Raw genomic sequence first — 15,894 nt, 5'->3', positions numbered from 1 at the left:
CTTAAAAATATGTCATCTATACTTTTTTTTTCCTGGAAAGTCAATGATTAAACATTTGCCAGCATACTCCTGGGTGTTCCCCAAGGCTCTATCCTATCTATCTCTTTTGTTTCTACCCACTCTTGGTGACTTTATCAACTTTATGAATTTAATTATCTCTATGCCAGTAATGCACATCTAGTATCACATATGTAGTAGATACATAATTTATAGTATGTATAGTATAATATATATATATATACACACATAGACTTACATATGGGTATACATATGTATCTGTATCACCAATCTCTTCTTTGACCTTCAATCTTACATCACCAATTGCCTATTGCCAGTTTCTCCTACTCCAAAAACTCCAGTGGCTTCCTATTTCCTAAAAACTGAATTCACTGTTTAATTTTTAAATCCCCTCACTACATTGCTCCAACCTATCCTTCCAACATCATTAGATATTGCTCTTCCTCAGATCCTTTAAGATCTAGCCATAATGGTCTTCTCTCCGTTCCTCACAAAAACCTCTGTCAGTCACCTACAATGCACTCCCTCCTCCCTTTCACCTTACATAAAAGACTTTTTTCCTTCAAGACATTGCCCTGGCACCACTTTCCTTTTCTGATCCCCTCAATTTCTGGTGCCCTCCCAAGCTGTCTTTTATTTAACTACCTTGTATTTATTGGATAAATATGACTTTATATTTATTTAATAGATATGTGTACATAACATTTGCAAGAATATATGTTTGTGTGTATAAATATATGTATATATTCTTTTTCTTCTGTTAGAAAATAAGCTTATTGAAAGTATATATTATTTTATTCATTACATTTGGATGACCAACGCAGTGCCTGGTATATGTTGTTGTTTAGTCATTCAGTCATGTCCAACTCTTCATGACCAGTAGGCCATACTGTCCATAGGGTTTTCTTTGCAAAGATACTAGAGTGATTTGTAAGTATCTGAGGTAAGATTTGAACTCAAGACGTCCTGACTCCAAGCTCTGAGCCATCTAACTTCCCCTACCTGGTACATAGTAGAGCCTTAATAAATAAATACTACTTGATTTATTGATTGATTCTTTTGCATATGTGCTTTTCAATAGCACTCTTAAAACAGGCCACCCAAAAATGAACCCAATATTCCAGACATGACCTAATCAGGGGGAGACACCAGCAGGATAGTCACCTTTCTTATTCTGTAGTCTCTATTTCTATTAGTGTAAAATCACATTCATTTTTTCAGCTGTTACACTATTGATTCATATTGTTTGAAATATACTGCAAAGTCCCAGGTTATTTTCATAAGAACTAAATCCTATACTTCTGCAACTGATTTCTTGACCCCTAATGCATAACAAAGTTTCTCCTTATTAAATTTCCTCTCTACTATAGTCCAACTCTGGTGCCTCATAGTAGAAGGGAGACAACCCCGGATTCTTCTAAGCAATACTAGCAGAGCACAAATTTTAACAGATCCTGCCAAGTTAGAAAGACTTGGAGTAAGAGTAAGGAAACAAACTTAAGAAAGGACTAGTCAAGTCATGTTAGTGAAGCCTGCAATTGGTTAACCAACAAGTGACTTTACTTATTTATTTTTTGTCATAGCAACTAATGCTAAGGCATGAGAATACTGGTTCACAAGAGTAAAGGGATGATCTAGTGTTCTTGCCATTGCCCTCTGAACAACATAGCATCTGAATTTTTTTTAAACCCTTGCCTTCCAACTTGGAATCAATACACAGTATATTGCCCCCAATCTGAACATTTCTTTAGACCCAAGCCTTAGCAAAATAATTATGGGATTCAACTGCCAAACTTTTTTAAAAAACCTTTACTGGGAGGTAGCTAGGTAATTTAGTGCCAGGCCTAGAGATGGGAGGTCCTGGGTTTAAATCTGGCCTCAGACATTGTCTAACTGTGTGACACTAGACAAGTCACTTAACCCCCATTGCTTAACCCTCACCATTCTTCTGTCTTAGAACCTATACACAGTAAATTTACTAAGATGCAAGGTAAAGGGTTTAAAAAATCTTTACTGGAAGTTCTGTATAAATTGCAAATTAACAATTCCATTATTATATGTGAATGTCAATTATAAGGATTCTATTTTTTCTTCTTCCTTGGAAAAGATAGATAATACAAATATAAAGCAACTCTTCGGGGGGTTGTAAAGTTGGAAGCATATTTGCAGTCATTTATACAGGCTGGTTTAGATTTTGCTTCTTATAATGTTAGTTTGAACTGAACTACAAACTGCAAAACAAATTCAACAGATGGGAAGAAGGAGAGCATACTTTGAATCTCCATAGAGACCTGACTATCTGCATAGGATGCTTTCATAGTACAAATGCTATTTTTTATAATAATATTTTCTTTTCCCCCAATTCCATGAAAAACTATTTTAAATATTCATTTTTAAATTTTTGAGTTCCAAATTCTCTCCCTTACTCCCTCTCCTCTCTGTTCCTTGAGACAATAAGCAATCTGATATCAATTTTACACATACAATCACAGAAATTTTTTTCCATATTAGTCATTTTGTGAAAGAGATTTCAAACAAATTTATAAAAGGAAAAAAGAACAAAAAAGTGAAATATAGTTTCATACTCCATCAGCTATTTCTCTGAAAACAGATGGTATTTTTCATCATGAGTCACTGGGATTGCGTTGGATCACATATAAGGAGTATTAAACCACATATACTGACTGAAGTACATATTGCAACCTGGTGGTAGCCTGTCTACTAGCCACCCAAAGAGCTCTGAGACTTACCAGGCATCCCCTGCTAGGAGATCTTTAATTTTTTTGGATTTTTGAGAGAACCTGAGAGTCCCTTATTCCTAACTAAATCTGCACAAATTGTTTTTTATGCTATCCATTTGTCCTGGAAAGTGCATTAGATTGAATCAGAGGTTCAAAATCCAAGCATCAACATTTAATAGCTAGGCAAGTGATTATGGGAAAGTCACTTCTCATTCCAAGCCATGTTCCCTCAACTATAAAATGGGGAGAATACTATTTGCACTGTTTGTCTCAGAAAGTGTATTTTTACACCTTAAAAGTGCTAGAAAAGTGAGCTATTTATTGTTAATACTTGCTGTTGTTGTTGTGCTCTCCAAACATTAAGCTTCCCAAAATAAAAACTAATGGATAACCAAAGCACTTTTAAATACCAACATTTAGTGCCTATTTTTAATGGCTTAATACTAAAACTTGGAGCTAATATTTTTGTTTTCTTCTATTTTAATTCATCCCTAGCAACTTACACATGTTCGTCTGAAAGTAATTATCGTCTACATGATTATTTCTCTCATTGGACACAGAATCCCCAAGAGGCCTGGGCTTCTTGGAGCAACAATTGGATCTCATATACCCACTGGGGCCAAACTATCTGACTTGTTTATTTCCCTTTATTTTTCCTATGTGCACTCACAATTGCATATACCCACATACCAAGTCAGCCATCCATTTATATTCACTAGTGAGATGATTTTCAGAAAACTGTTTTCCATTTTCAAAACATCTCTTTTTTTTTGTCGATCACTATCACAAGGAGTTTTTATTTTTCCTATACTGGTGTCAAAATCCACATTGCCTTCCAGGTTTTCATCATTAAAAATCCTAGCACACTTATACCAGGCAGCCTTCTCACTCTCTCCATACTTAGGAGCTTTACTCACAGTCAAATACTTCAACTCATGGTAATGTCCCACTTTGATTCCCAACCAAATCTACCACCCACTTGCAGAAATCCTCCCCCTCACCTCCATCCCTCATTTTGGTGGGTAAGATGGGGAGGGACAAGGAGATCAAAAATAGTAGAAAGACATGATTTAGACTCCTGATTAAGCATAATTTTTAAATGACTCTACTCTTGAAAAAAATTCTCTAGAATACTTAAACATACCATTTTTCCCTAAACTAACTTAATTGGTTACCACAATACAATAAAAGCAATTATTAAAAACATTTTATTATGCATAATTTGTACATGCTGAATTAGTTTTTTGTAGGGTGATTTTTTCCAGATTGTGATATTATCTACTGAAGTTGTCTAGTCTAATTTTTCTAGGACACTCCACATACAAAAATACAATTTGAAAAGATAAGTTGAGCTTTTTTATACCCAGGTTCACAAGAGGTGGACACATCAATAAAATGAAGTGGAGAGAAAATACAGATATTTCAACACAGTACATGGTTTATCTTTCAACACAGTAACTCTTACTATATTCTCATAACTGTAAACTGCAAGGAAAAAAATGCATCTTCTTCAGGTGAAACTGCAAGCTTAGTATGATTCTACAGTCAATACCAAGAGATGGGTGTGTGGTCTTTTTGTGGAAAAGCAGTGGGAACGAATGACTGGGAAGCTTCTTTATAAGCACTTCAGGAGAAAGGAATTACAGGAAGTTCCTCGAGGACAGTCACAGAGTTTCCCAATCCTGGCTCCTTTTCTTATTGCACATTGCTCTCCAGCATCACACTGTCAAAACCAACACAACATGTTAATTTACACCATGGGAAAAGTGAGATAAGTCACAGCTCATCTTGCCACATCATGTAAGACTACCACACACTGAATTTGGAGCAGACCTTTCCCCAAAATGTATAAACATTATTGTTGTATATATGCTGAAATACGGAGGTACAATTTCAGCATAAGAAGAAATAAAAGTAAATGTGTGGCTCTTCCTTGTCCCTCTCCCTAAAGGCATATTTCTTAGCTACTTCTACCCACCAAAATAGGAAAGTGGGGGAGGAGAGGAACACAAGTTCCTTTCCTCAGACAGAAAAAAAAAAGTTATATGTTGAAATGTTGTTTCAGATATACAGTCTCTCATCTCACAATCCCTTCTCTTTCTCCATAGCTTCTTCCTGATCCTTTCCCACATTTCCTACCTTAAACTTTCCAAAGATCATACCAAAAACTTTTATTTAGCACTTGAAAGTCATATAGGTTTTTTTTTTATTGTATTGGAAGGATAAAGCAGAAATAATCATTTTGAGAAAGATTATATAAGCTAGAAAGAATTTCCCTGTATCAAAAACAAGTAGGTGCCCATTTACAGACCTGTACACTTCTCTACTTCCCATCCTCCCCCAGTCCCTCTACCCCTATTAAGACTGTCCTATCTTTCTTTTTTGAAACCCTTACCTTTCATCTTAGAATTAATACTAGTTATTGGTTCCAAGGCAGAAGTGGTAAGAACTGGCAATGGAAATTAAATGACTTGCCTGGGTCACATGCCAGGAAGGCCAGATTTAACCTCAGAATCTCCAAGTCTGGCTCTCAACCCCCTGTCCTTTCTTTCAAACTAATTAATCTTCTCATCACATTTGTGTGGAATTATAGGGATCAGCAAAAGACTTTTTTTCAGGAAACACTAGAGAAAGACTATGTGGTGAAAATGAAGGGAAATGCAAATGGAACATGATTCTGGAGCCACCATTAATCATGTAATAACTTAATGCAATCAGAAATTTATTCTGGGAAAGGTCAATTAGGGTAGCCAACAGCACAAAGGATTTAAGGTTTGTTTCCTCCCAAACCCCAAGAAATAGGATGTGTCTGCGTTAGGACAATGAAGAGAAAATCCCTACCAGCTCACCTTGGGTACCTGGCCGTACTTTTTCTCGTAGATCCGGATGCGTTTACTTTTCAGCTTCTTCAGGACTTCCTGCAGTGCTCCTATCTGCAACACACAGATTCGGAACTTTGAACGGGTCGGGTAGCTGCTGTCAGCGGTGGCAGGGAGCCTATCTAGCCTAACTTAAAAATCGTAGTTCTGAGGCAGCGTTTGTAGGTTGCTTCACATCTGGACCTAAAAAAGGGTCCTTTACCCTGGGACCCCGTCCGAAAGAGCGCCAGGAATGCTCTTTTGAGAAATGATGACTGGGGTTCTGGAGCAAAGAACTTCGGAAACCTCAGCCTAAGCCTTGGGCTCCCATCCCCTCCTTCCCAAGAGCAGTTCGGGGAAGCGGGACTTTTCATATTCAGCTCGGGAAGCGGATTTGGAGCAATATGATACCCGCCGTCTTACACTCAGGTGCCTAGAGTACTTAGATGCCACTTATCCGTCCCCTGAAACTGGGGATGGTACCAGGTAGCCAGTGAAGTAGGACTAAAAGAGGCCGTGGGGCAGAGTCAAGACAGGAGAAAAGAGGAAAGCACTTACCAGTTCCTTCTCATGGGAAGTATCCTCCACGGTGGAGTAGATATCCAAGGCTCTTGGCTGCAGCCCGGAATCCTCCTGGCTGCAGGCCCCCAGCAGGAGCAGCAGCAAGGTTGCGCCCAGCAGAGGTAGCTGCCGCAAGCGGGAGCTCTCCATGGTTCTGAAGTGCTGAACACCTTATGGACCCCCGGATTTTATACAAAACCTCAGTCTCGATTGTGGGGGAGGGAGACAGGAAGAAGAAGGGGGGAGCTGGGGCGAAGGGGCTGGGTCACCTTTCTGTCGGCAGCGCTTCTCCAACGCTTGACGTCAATGCCCCCCGGGTTCTAAGTAGCCCAGGAACCGAGGTTTTGCGTACCGCTGAAGTGGGAAGGGGTAAAGGGGGGCAGAAAAAGGACCCGCCGTCTCTAGGCTCCAGACAGAAACAAGGCAAGCGAATGCCGCACTCCCACTGGGGTCGAAGCCCTAGCTAGGGAGCAGAGGATAAGGAAATTGAAAAAAAAAAAAAGCTTCAGGGAAGAACATGCACAAGTCTCCTTCACTTAGCAGAGAAGCACAATACTCTTCACCAACTACAACCTGTATCTCCTAGGTTGGGGGAGGGGGTGAGGAGGAGGGAGGAGAGAGATGTTTTGTCCTTCAATCAGCAAAATTTATTGAGCATTTGATACAGCCAGCCTGTTTCTATGTTGTAGGAATGAGGGAAGAGAGAAACACAAAGTAAAAGAGGTGTCTACTCCATAGATAGGTGTGCTACTTAGGTGCGTGTGATACTGGATAAACTGCCAGGAAAACGAACAGGAAAATAGACTTGCACTGTTCCTCTGGTCGCCATGCAACCCAATTGGCAGCTGATCCATGCAGTGTATTTTGGTTTTCCTTAGGGCAAGTCAGATTTTGAGAGAAATGTCTGGGTGTTTCAGGCACCCAGACAGTAGTCTCAACCTTGAAAGTGATTAAATTCTCACTTCCAGAAGTATCCATAAGGTTCAGAATCTAGAAGACTTACAAGTGATTTGTGGGGAAGCTTGTATTAAAGGAAGTGGGACCTGAGAAGAGTCAAAGGGCTCAGACTCCAGGATCCTGCCATCCACTCTGATAATCTTACTCTTCTGAAAAGGGATTCTCAGTCCTTCATTTATTCCTGACTTTCTGTTACTTCTCTTTTTTCAGTTATTCTGCTTCTGTTACTTTGCTTTCAGTCTTTTCAGTTCTATTTTTCAAATTATCAAATATATCCATCTTTTTTTCTATTCTTCCCTTTCAAAAAGCACAAGGACAGTTTCAGAAATTATCATGAAGGTAGACCTTGACTCTGCATCATACTGATTTTTAAAAAACCTAACCACTGATAATAACTAGCTGACTTGGCATTCAGAGATGGAGAATCAACTTATAGAAAGAATATGTAATATTTATATAGCATTCATATGTCAAATTCAAATTCAAATGCAACCTGTGGAAAGATTTGCAAAAATACCAACTATTTTCACAAATGGCACGTGATATTATCACTGGTTTATTAAGAGCCATATGTTTTCTTGATTAGTTCAGTATTAAAAAGGGTCTAGCATTCTCTCCACCCACACATAGAAACACTCTATGTACTTCTCCATAACAAAATGTAAGTGGCATCATTCTTTACTATCTAAAGCTGGAAAGGCTTCGAATATGGTTTTCGCAATAGACTGTGTTTGCTGTCCAATGATCTATCCAGTATGGAGCAACTCATCAGAAATTTGGCCAATAAATGCCCATTTTTTTTAGCCAGCAAGACCCTCTGTCCATCATAATCTCTCCTTCCAATTCTGTAGGGATGGGGTTGACCTGGAGGAAAGGGGAAAGGTTGCTAAGAATCAAAAAGTTCTTAAATGAAAATGCTTTATTAACTACTGATATTCTAAAAATGTAAAATCTGTCCAGTGACCAATTAGTTGGACTACAGGAGGAACTGAATCACAGCTATGTTCTCAATATAAATGGAACTGGGAGATATAAATTCTTTTTAGGCAAACAAAGTTGAGAGTGTTAATTTCCTCATGTTCCCAAAGTCAACAATCAACAGCATTTCATGGATGTTGGGGTCATTTCACTTTGTAGTATTCTTACTGGTTTGGGATGACTAGGGTTTTGTCTCTGGGTGGTGAAATTTAGAAGGTGCTAGCAAGTATTTGCAAGCTCTTCAGTAGTTTACAAACAATTTAACTTAGAACCTGGTTACTAAGAAGACTTAATTAAAACTGAAAGTATCAGGTGCTTTTCATCAATCCTGAGCAACTGCTCACTAAGTAATCTCTCCTTGGACAGCTGCCTTACCCTTTGGTTTCTGCCTTTCTCTCCTATACCCCTGCCATGCAGCCTTTCAGGCTTGTTTGATAGTGTGTTCTAAATCACTTGCATTAGATACAAAAATTATGTTTCCTGGTTCAGAACATGAGTAAATAGGCCACTCTCATGATAATTGCAGTTTCTCTGCAAATTATCTGACCAAAATAATAAAGGAGAAATTCCAGTAAAATGTAAGCTCCTTAAGGGCAGAGACCATTTTGTATTTATATCCCCAGCATCTATATAGTGCCTAAAAACAGTAGGTGTCTAAAAAAATCATTATTTTCTAATCTTGGTAAAATTTTTGAGAAAGGCCTAAACATGATGAAAGTTTCCTTGATTAAAAAATGTAAGGAGTTAAGAAGGAGGTCACTGTAAGTTTTTTTTTATATCATCAGAGTAACAAATTGTCTGAGATAGTTAAGAAAAGATCATACTTTCTGTGCTGTTTGTTAACTTGGCTTGTTGACTTGACAAAGAAAAACATAACCTTCTCAAAGAAGTTCTCTCATGTAAATGTTAATATTATAAGGAAGGCAATGTAGCAAAAATAATGGATTTTCAGTAAAAGGAACCAGGTCTAAAGTCATTTCTGCTACTTACCCTGTAAGTGACCATGGACAAGTCATTTAACTTCTTTGACCCTCAATTTCCTAACCTGGAAAATAAAGTTTTTATACTCGATGGATGTCTTGAGGACCCTCCAGTTCTAAATCTATGATTCCATATTTCTCTGAAGATTCCATGACAGATGTGGCCATGGACTATTCTAAAATCCACTGAGTATCAGCATCGAATGAAGTATTTGGCATAAAGTCACCAAAAGTGACCAGCCATAGATGATGTTACAACTCATTTCATACCCCCCAAAACTTCCTCTAACTTCCCTCTTTTTATTATGAGGGTACCACCATCCTTCCTTCAATTAGATTTGCCACCTCCTATCCATCCTTAATTCTCTTTTTCTCACACTTTATATTCCATTCAAACACCTTTACAATTCTTGTATTCATCATCTCTCCATTTATAGTCACTACTCTTGCCTGGACCATTACATTATCCTTCTGATTGATATCTTTATTTTGATATTTATTGATTTTTATTGATATCCACTCAGTTCCTGCTCCAATCCCTCCTCCACACAGCAAAGTCATCTTTTGATTTAAAGGGATCTGATACTAAATAAAGCAGCACTAGTAAAATAATAAGCACAATTACAACAATGGAAATAATAAATAAATGGGAAAAGACAAAATAAGCAGAATCAAGAGAACATTACATATAGCAACAGAAATATTGTTTGAAGACTGACTTGTGTATGTTCACCTCTGAAGATAGAACTGATCAACAGAAATAAGACATAGTTTCATATATATATATATATCTTTTTGTCAAATGATGCCTTTTCTAATTGGAGAAGGGGAGAGAGAGAAGTTAACTGGGTATTTTAATGTAATAAATAAAAATTTTTAATGAAATTGAATATTATATTATGGAATAGTTTTTCTGCCATATCCATGGAATAAAGGGATTTACAACCAAACAAGAGACAAAGAACATCATAAAATGTAAAATGCATAATTTTTATAATGTTAAATTGTAAAAGTTTTGCATAAACAAAGTCAATGCAACCAAGATCATAGCGAAAGGAGAAAACTGAGAGGAAATTTTTGACAAAGTCTCATTTCTCAAATATATTGAGAGCTGAGCCAAATGCATAAGAATACAAGTTCTAGTTCATAAATGGCCAAAAGATATGAACAGTTTTCAAACAAAGAAATCAAAGCTATCTATATTCACAAATGCAAAATAAAGCAACTCTGAGGTACCATAATGACAATAGGAGAAAAAAATATAAGTCTGAGAGGGGATGTGGGAAAACTGGTATACTAATACTGTTTTGGTAGAGTTGTGAACTGATCCAGTCATTCTGGAACACAATTTGGAACTCTACCCAGTATAAAACTGTGCATACTCTTTGATCCAGCAATACTACTACTAAGTCTGTATCCAAAAGAGATTCAAAAACTGGGAGGGACCCATTTGTAGAAAAATCTTTATAGCACTCTATTTTGGGGGGCAAAGAATTGAACACTGAGAGGATGTCTATCTATGGGGGAATGGCTGAACAAGTTAGGATATATGATTCTAATGGAATACTATTGTGCTGTAACAAATGAAGAGTAAGATGGCTACAGAAAAAACTGAAAGACTTACATGAACCAATGCAAACTGAAGTGAACTGAACCAGGAGAACACTGTACATGGTAACAACAATACAATTCAATTATCACCTATGAATGATTTAGCTATTTTAAACAATACAATAATTCAGGACAATTCCAAAGAACTCATGGTGAAAAAAGCTAACCTCCTCCAAAGAAAGAATTGATGGAGTCTGAATGAAGATCAAAGCATACTATTTTTCATTTTATTCTTTTGGTGTTTTTTCCTCTTTTATATCAATTTTCTTCCACAACATGATAAATGTGGAATATGGTTTGCACAATCACACATCTATAACCTAGCTTAAATTGTTTACTGTCTCAGAGAAGGGAAAGAGGAGGAAGGGAGGTTGGAAAAGAGGGAGAGAATGAGAGAATTTATAAAAACTCAAATATTTAGAAAGCTAATATTAAAATTTTTATGTATACTTAGGAAAAATAAAATATACAAAAAATAAAAAGAATATTGAATAATTGTAATGACTAAAAAGCTTGACCCTAGAGAAGAGTTGAAATTTCTCTTTTCTTTTTCCTTTATTAAAGAGGGGAAGACCATGATTTGGAATACTATGACATCATAAGATTCAATTGATATGTTGGTTGGTTTTGATGAACTATTTTTTTCTCTTCTTAAAATTCTTCATTTCAAGGAGCATCTTGATAAGTAGGAGATGAGAGATACATTTATAAATGAAAGTGATATTAAAAACAAAAGATGGGGGCAGCTGGGTAGCTCAGTGGATTGAGATCCAGGCCTAGAGATGGGAGGTCCTAGATTCAAATCTGACTTCAGACACTTCCCAGCTGTGCAACTCTGGGCAAGTCATTTAACCCCCATTACTACTCTTCTGCCTTGGAACCAATACACAGCATTGATTCCAAGATGGAAGGTAAGGGATTTTTTTAAAGCATGAATATTTTAAAATAATAATCTTTCTAAGGCTTAGGTTGTATCATTTTACCCTCCTGCTCAAAAATCTTCAGAGGCTCCCTATTGCATTTTAGATAACTATAAAAGTTTTTATTTGAAAGCTCTCTCATTTAAAGCTCTCCATAATCTCATCACATCCACCTAGCCAGATTTATTTCCTACTCTATATCTTCACAGGTGCTACATTTCAACCAAACTGGATTCCTAACTATTCCTTAAACTCTACATTCCATCTCAGGACTTTTTCACCATGTCTAGAATACATCCCCATCTCATCTCTACCTCTTAGAACACTTATCTTGTACAAATACTATAGATTTAAAATGTCCTCAACCCTAAATAGAAGAATATTGCACTATGTCAGATTTGGGAAATGAAATAGCACCTTCAGGTATCCCAAAGTATTTTCTGTTGTGGGTGAATAAAAAGTCTGCCTTTTTAATAACAATATTCTAATAGTGATGTTATTTCATTGTGAATCATGGACCCCTGTGACTTCATCAGTTCATCAGATAACAATAGATCCCATGTATTCATCTAGTACTTTATTCCCTCCTTCCAAGATCTATGCAACCAGCCCTAGTCTCTCATCAGTCTTGCATCACTAATTGTCTATTCGATATCACCAGTTAGACATCCTGTAGGCATTTCAAACCTAGGGTGTCCAAAATTGAACTCATTATACTTCCACCATTACCCCAACTTACTTTGCTTCTTAATTCCCTTATTTCTGTCCAAGGCACAATCAGCACCTTCTAGTTTCCCAGGTTTGCAACCTTAAAGTCAGCCTCAATTCTTCATTCTCCCTTATCCTTAATTAGTTGGCAAGTCTTTTTAAAAAATCTACCTCCATAACATCTTTTACATCTATCAGCATTCCCTTTTCTTCATTCACACAGCCATTACCCTCATTGAGGCCATCATTACCTTTCGCTGGACTACTCCTATAGCCTCTTATTGCATTAGTCAGCCTGATCATCTATTGCCATTTTTGTCCTTGTATTTCAAGGACTTGGTCTATGGCACAAAATTAAATGCTTGCTAAATCCATCAATCAATACACATTTGAAATATCTCAAAAGATGGTGGGAAAACACACAGAAAATATATATAACCTACAATACATCCCTAACGATGGTTACACACAAGCATTGGTACAAATCTTTAAGGTCAGGTATTAAGGGAAGTAAAGGACTCAGAATGGTCAAAAACAAGAGTTTGGGCTACAGTTGAAGAGCCCAGCTGTTGAGTGAGCATCCATAAAACATTCAAAGAATCATAGCAAGACCCCCAGCACATTAGGAAGATCCTTTATGGACAATTTGTTTCAAGATATGGACAAGAATCACCAAGAATAAGAAAGCAGGGAGGGGTTTTGGCCTAAACTATTGAAAGAATTAGCCATACTGATCAGTTCACAAGTCAGTTGAAGTTGAATAAACTTCAAAGGACACATTGATGCTCATTGCAAACATGCATATAAATGGCTCTCTCAACAAATTTGAAAACATACTCTGAACTTCATACTCCAACTGTTCAACAGAAGATCAATGAAAACAACACCCTAATATTTTTGAGAGCAGTGATTAGAAATTACTTGGATGACCATTTAGTTATTCATTGCCAAAAATGATCACTTCTCCTCATATGCTTTTTTATGTTCATTGAAACACCATTTGGGAACATCCTTCTTCTACCTCTATCACCTTTCTTGGAAACAATTCAGAACTCATCAATCTGCTGTGTCACCATCACCTTCTCATATGGCCAACTCATTAAGATGGGGTAAAAATAATCATCCCTAATTGATGAAGCTAGAACAGAGAGGCTATAAATAATAAGCCTTACAGTTAATGGCAGAACTAGACATAAAAGAAAGTAAAAAGCATTTGTCAAGTGCTACTATGTGCCAGAAACTACACTAAGCATTTTACAAATATTACCTCTTTTAATTCTCACAAAAACCCTGAGGTAACATTTGAACTCTGGTCTTCCTAATTCAGGCACAGGACTCCATGCAATGTACTACCTAGTTTCCCCTGCACAGAAATTAGTTTTCCCCAAGTTCCAGTAGTATTTCTTTATTCTCATATCTCAGTACCTGGTATATATTCATGCACAGCTCAGAATAGCATTGGCCTTTTGAGTTGTCATAACAAATAAACATCTGTCTATTCTATTATCCATTATCACCCTGAGGTCTTGCTCAACAGTAAAACTTCCTGGGCTCTGTTGACTTCTTAAATATTTGTATTTAAGATTGTTCTCTTTCTGTTTCATAAGGTGACACTTTCTTACAAATTAAATATCACTCTTCTTTTCTGTACATAGATCTAACCTTCAAAGGCACCAAAGTCTTTATTTCTAATCCTACCTCATCCCCAAATAAGAGGAAAGAGGTAACCTGGCGAAAGAAGAATTTAAAGGATCTGTCCTCTTCATACATGGAGGAGATGGCACCAAAAGATGTGGAACAGTAGACACCTATCTAAAACTGTGTGGTTTATGCAGCTGCACTATGGCGCATCATGGAGACACCCAGAACAAGGAGGGTGGGGATTAGAAGAAAAAAAAGGCATTCTGTTCCTCTACCAACTTTAGCCATGTTGTGGATATTTGGAGATTGATTCAGAAGAGCCTTAACTTTGTAACAAAGTTGATATAGGCTGGGAAGAACAGTGGACCATCTAACAGTAAGACCTTCTTGAGGGATTAGAACTGACACAACTGTGGAGGCAGTTGGTAAAAATAAAACACCTATTTATTAAGGTTATACAGATGAAAAAGATTTAAAGGAAAGGTGAAAGCTTCTCAGAAAAGATCCCTAAATTCTACTGGGGCACTAACTCCAACACACCCAACTCAAGGTCCCTGGAGGGATCTGCTTCCATCAGATAAAAACCAGACCTGCTCTCACTCCTTATTACTATCTTATAACCAATTTTCTAACTAATGAAGTCTATTTCTAATAATTATTAATTTTATATATTATTTAGTTACTGCCTCCTTGTTCAGTTAGGTTTCCAACTGCCAGCCAGGAAGGAGTTTTGGCCTAGTGACTTCTGGCCTGAAAAGGCCAAGCCCAACCTGCTGCCTTCTGCAACCACAGAAGAGTAAAAACCAGATTTTCTTCTTCTAACTACAGATCTTCCTTTCACAACTCTTCCCAAAAGTTCTAATTTCCTCTTCTTTCCACAACTGTCTCTCCAGTTCAAGGAATTCCCAAGAGCCAAAGTTTTGGCCACCTCTCTGGGCAGGGAACACCAACAGAGAGAGAAAAGACAGTTGACTTAACAGAACTGCCAACTCCCAGGTCTCACAGAATTCCTAAGCCAGGCCTTAGCTCAAGGTTCCAGATCAAGGCGGTCTGTCAGCCTGATAGGACTCAGACTCCTGTCACTTACTTACCCAACCCCAAGTCTTATGTTATATAGCCAACAGAGAATAACGAACAATAATAGACAGGATTCATGCAAAGCCTCTGAGAGAAATCTCTCACATAGAGAACTTTAGGACTGTGAAAAGAAAGTTGCTTTGGGGGCTACCTATTCTGAACCCAGAAAGCAGAAATCACTCATCTAAGATCATACAGATGGTAAGAGAGGAAGACTTCAAACCTAGATCCTCCAGATCCAAGGTTCTCTTCACAGTCATGTGCTGGGACCATAAGTAAGGAGGAATTTGCATTGGGTAATTCTGGAAATTTCGATATAATTGGACACTTATTCAAAGACCTCTTTTTTATTTTTTGTAAAATTTTCTTCTGTAATATTGCAAAATGTATGCATGCAACTGTAGAGCCAGCCTCATTGTTCTAGAGGATTCTATGGATAGTTTCCCAGGTTTCTCACATGTGGACACACAAGTCAACAAAAACCATATGAAAAATCCAAGACTATTTGTGTCAGATATAAGTTGCAAATAGAACAAAATAAAAGAGAAATGTTTCCTAAGAAGAAAATTTCATGTCACAAGAAAAGCATTTCCCGGTTCATGAAGTTCTTCTTTACTCTTCTAACTTTTTGATATAATTGAACTTAATGTAACTAGAAAATGGAGATGTATAACATCCAAAATGAACTGAGGAACCAAAAACCTGACTTTGTCCCCATCAGCCAGAATATTTCCCTTGAATCTTTTACCACTCACCAGAATAAAGTAGCTTGAAGGTGAAGACAAAACACATTCTGTCATGATCTTAAGAGGCTGAGCCCTAAGGGGGAAAGTCTGTTCTGTAG

At 37.3% G+C, this 15,894-nt stretch overlaps 1 protein-coding gene across 3 annotated transcripts; it reads right to left on the bottom strand.

Annotated features, from left to right (window-relative positions):
• Positions 1 to 3,950: 3,950 nt before the first annotated feature.
• On the bottom strand, positions 3,951 to 15,035 carry CARTPT (CART prepropeptide). Of its 3 annotated transcripts, XM_056824731.1 has the most exons (5): positions 14,744 to 15,035; positions 9,104 to 9,158; positions 6,176 to 7,999; positions 5,609 to 5,692; positions 3,951 to 4,482 (listed from the first exon to the last, which is right to left on the bottom strand). In XM_056824731.1, exons 3-5 carry the CDS (start codon positions 6,326 to 6,328, stop codon positions 4,375 to 4,377), a joined length of 345 nt encoding a protein of 114 aa, XP_056680709.1. In that variant the 5' UTR covers positions 6,329 to 7,999; positions 9,104 to 9,158; positions 14,744 to 15,035; the 3' UTR covers positions 3,951 to 4,374. The 3 variants fall into 3 exon arrangements, with proteins under 3 accessions (XP_056680709.1, XP_056680710.1, XP_007486564.1); XM_056824732.1 differs by lacking the exon at positions 14,744 to 15,035 and having other exon boundaries at positions 9,104 to 9,956; XM_007486502.3 differs by lacking the exons at positions 9,104 to 9,158; positions 14,744 to 15,035 and having other exon boundaries at positions 6,176 to 9,041.
• Between the last annotated feature and the right edge of the window lie 859 nt (positions 15,036 to 15,894).

The sequence above is a fragment of the Monodelphis domestica genome, chromosome 3 (genome assembly GCF_027887165.1).
Source record: "Monodelphis domestica isolate mMonDom1 chromosome 3, mMonDom1.pri, whole genome shotgun sequence".
Taxonomy (NCBI): Eukaryota; Metazoa; Chordata; class Mammalia; order Didelphimorphia; family Didelphidae; genus Monodelphis; species Monodelphis domestica.
The sequence above is the reverse complement of the archived record's forward strand: the minus strand, read 5'-3'. Positions and strand labels throughout refer to the sequence as shown.

Bases quoted from the DNA above. Each gene is read 5' to 3' on its own strand.
- CARTPT (XM_056824731.1), bottom strand. From the start codon at position 6,328: ATGGAGAGCTCCCGCTTGCGGCAGCTACCTCTGCTGGGCGCAACCTTG. The intron at 5,693-6,175 runs GTAAGTGCTTTC...TGTGTGTTGCAG, and splicing joins CTTCCCATGAGAAGGAACTG to ATAGGAGCACTGCAGGAAGT. The intron at 4,483-5,608 runs GTGAGCTGGTAG...TGGTTTTGACAG, and splicing joins AGTACGGCCAGGTACCCAAG to TGTGATGCTGGAGAGCAATG.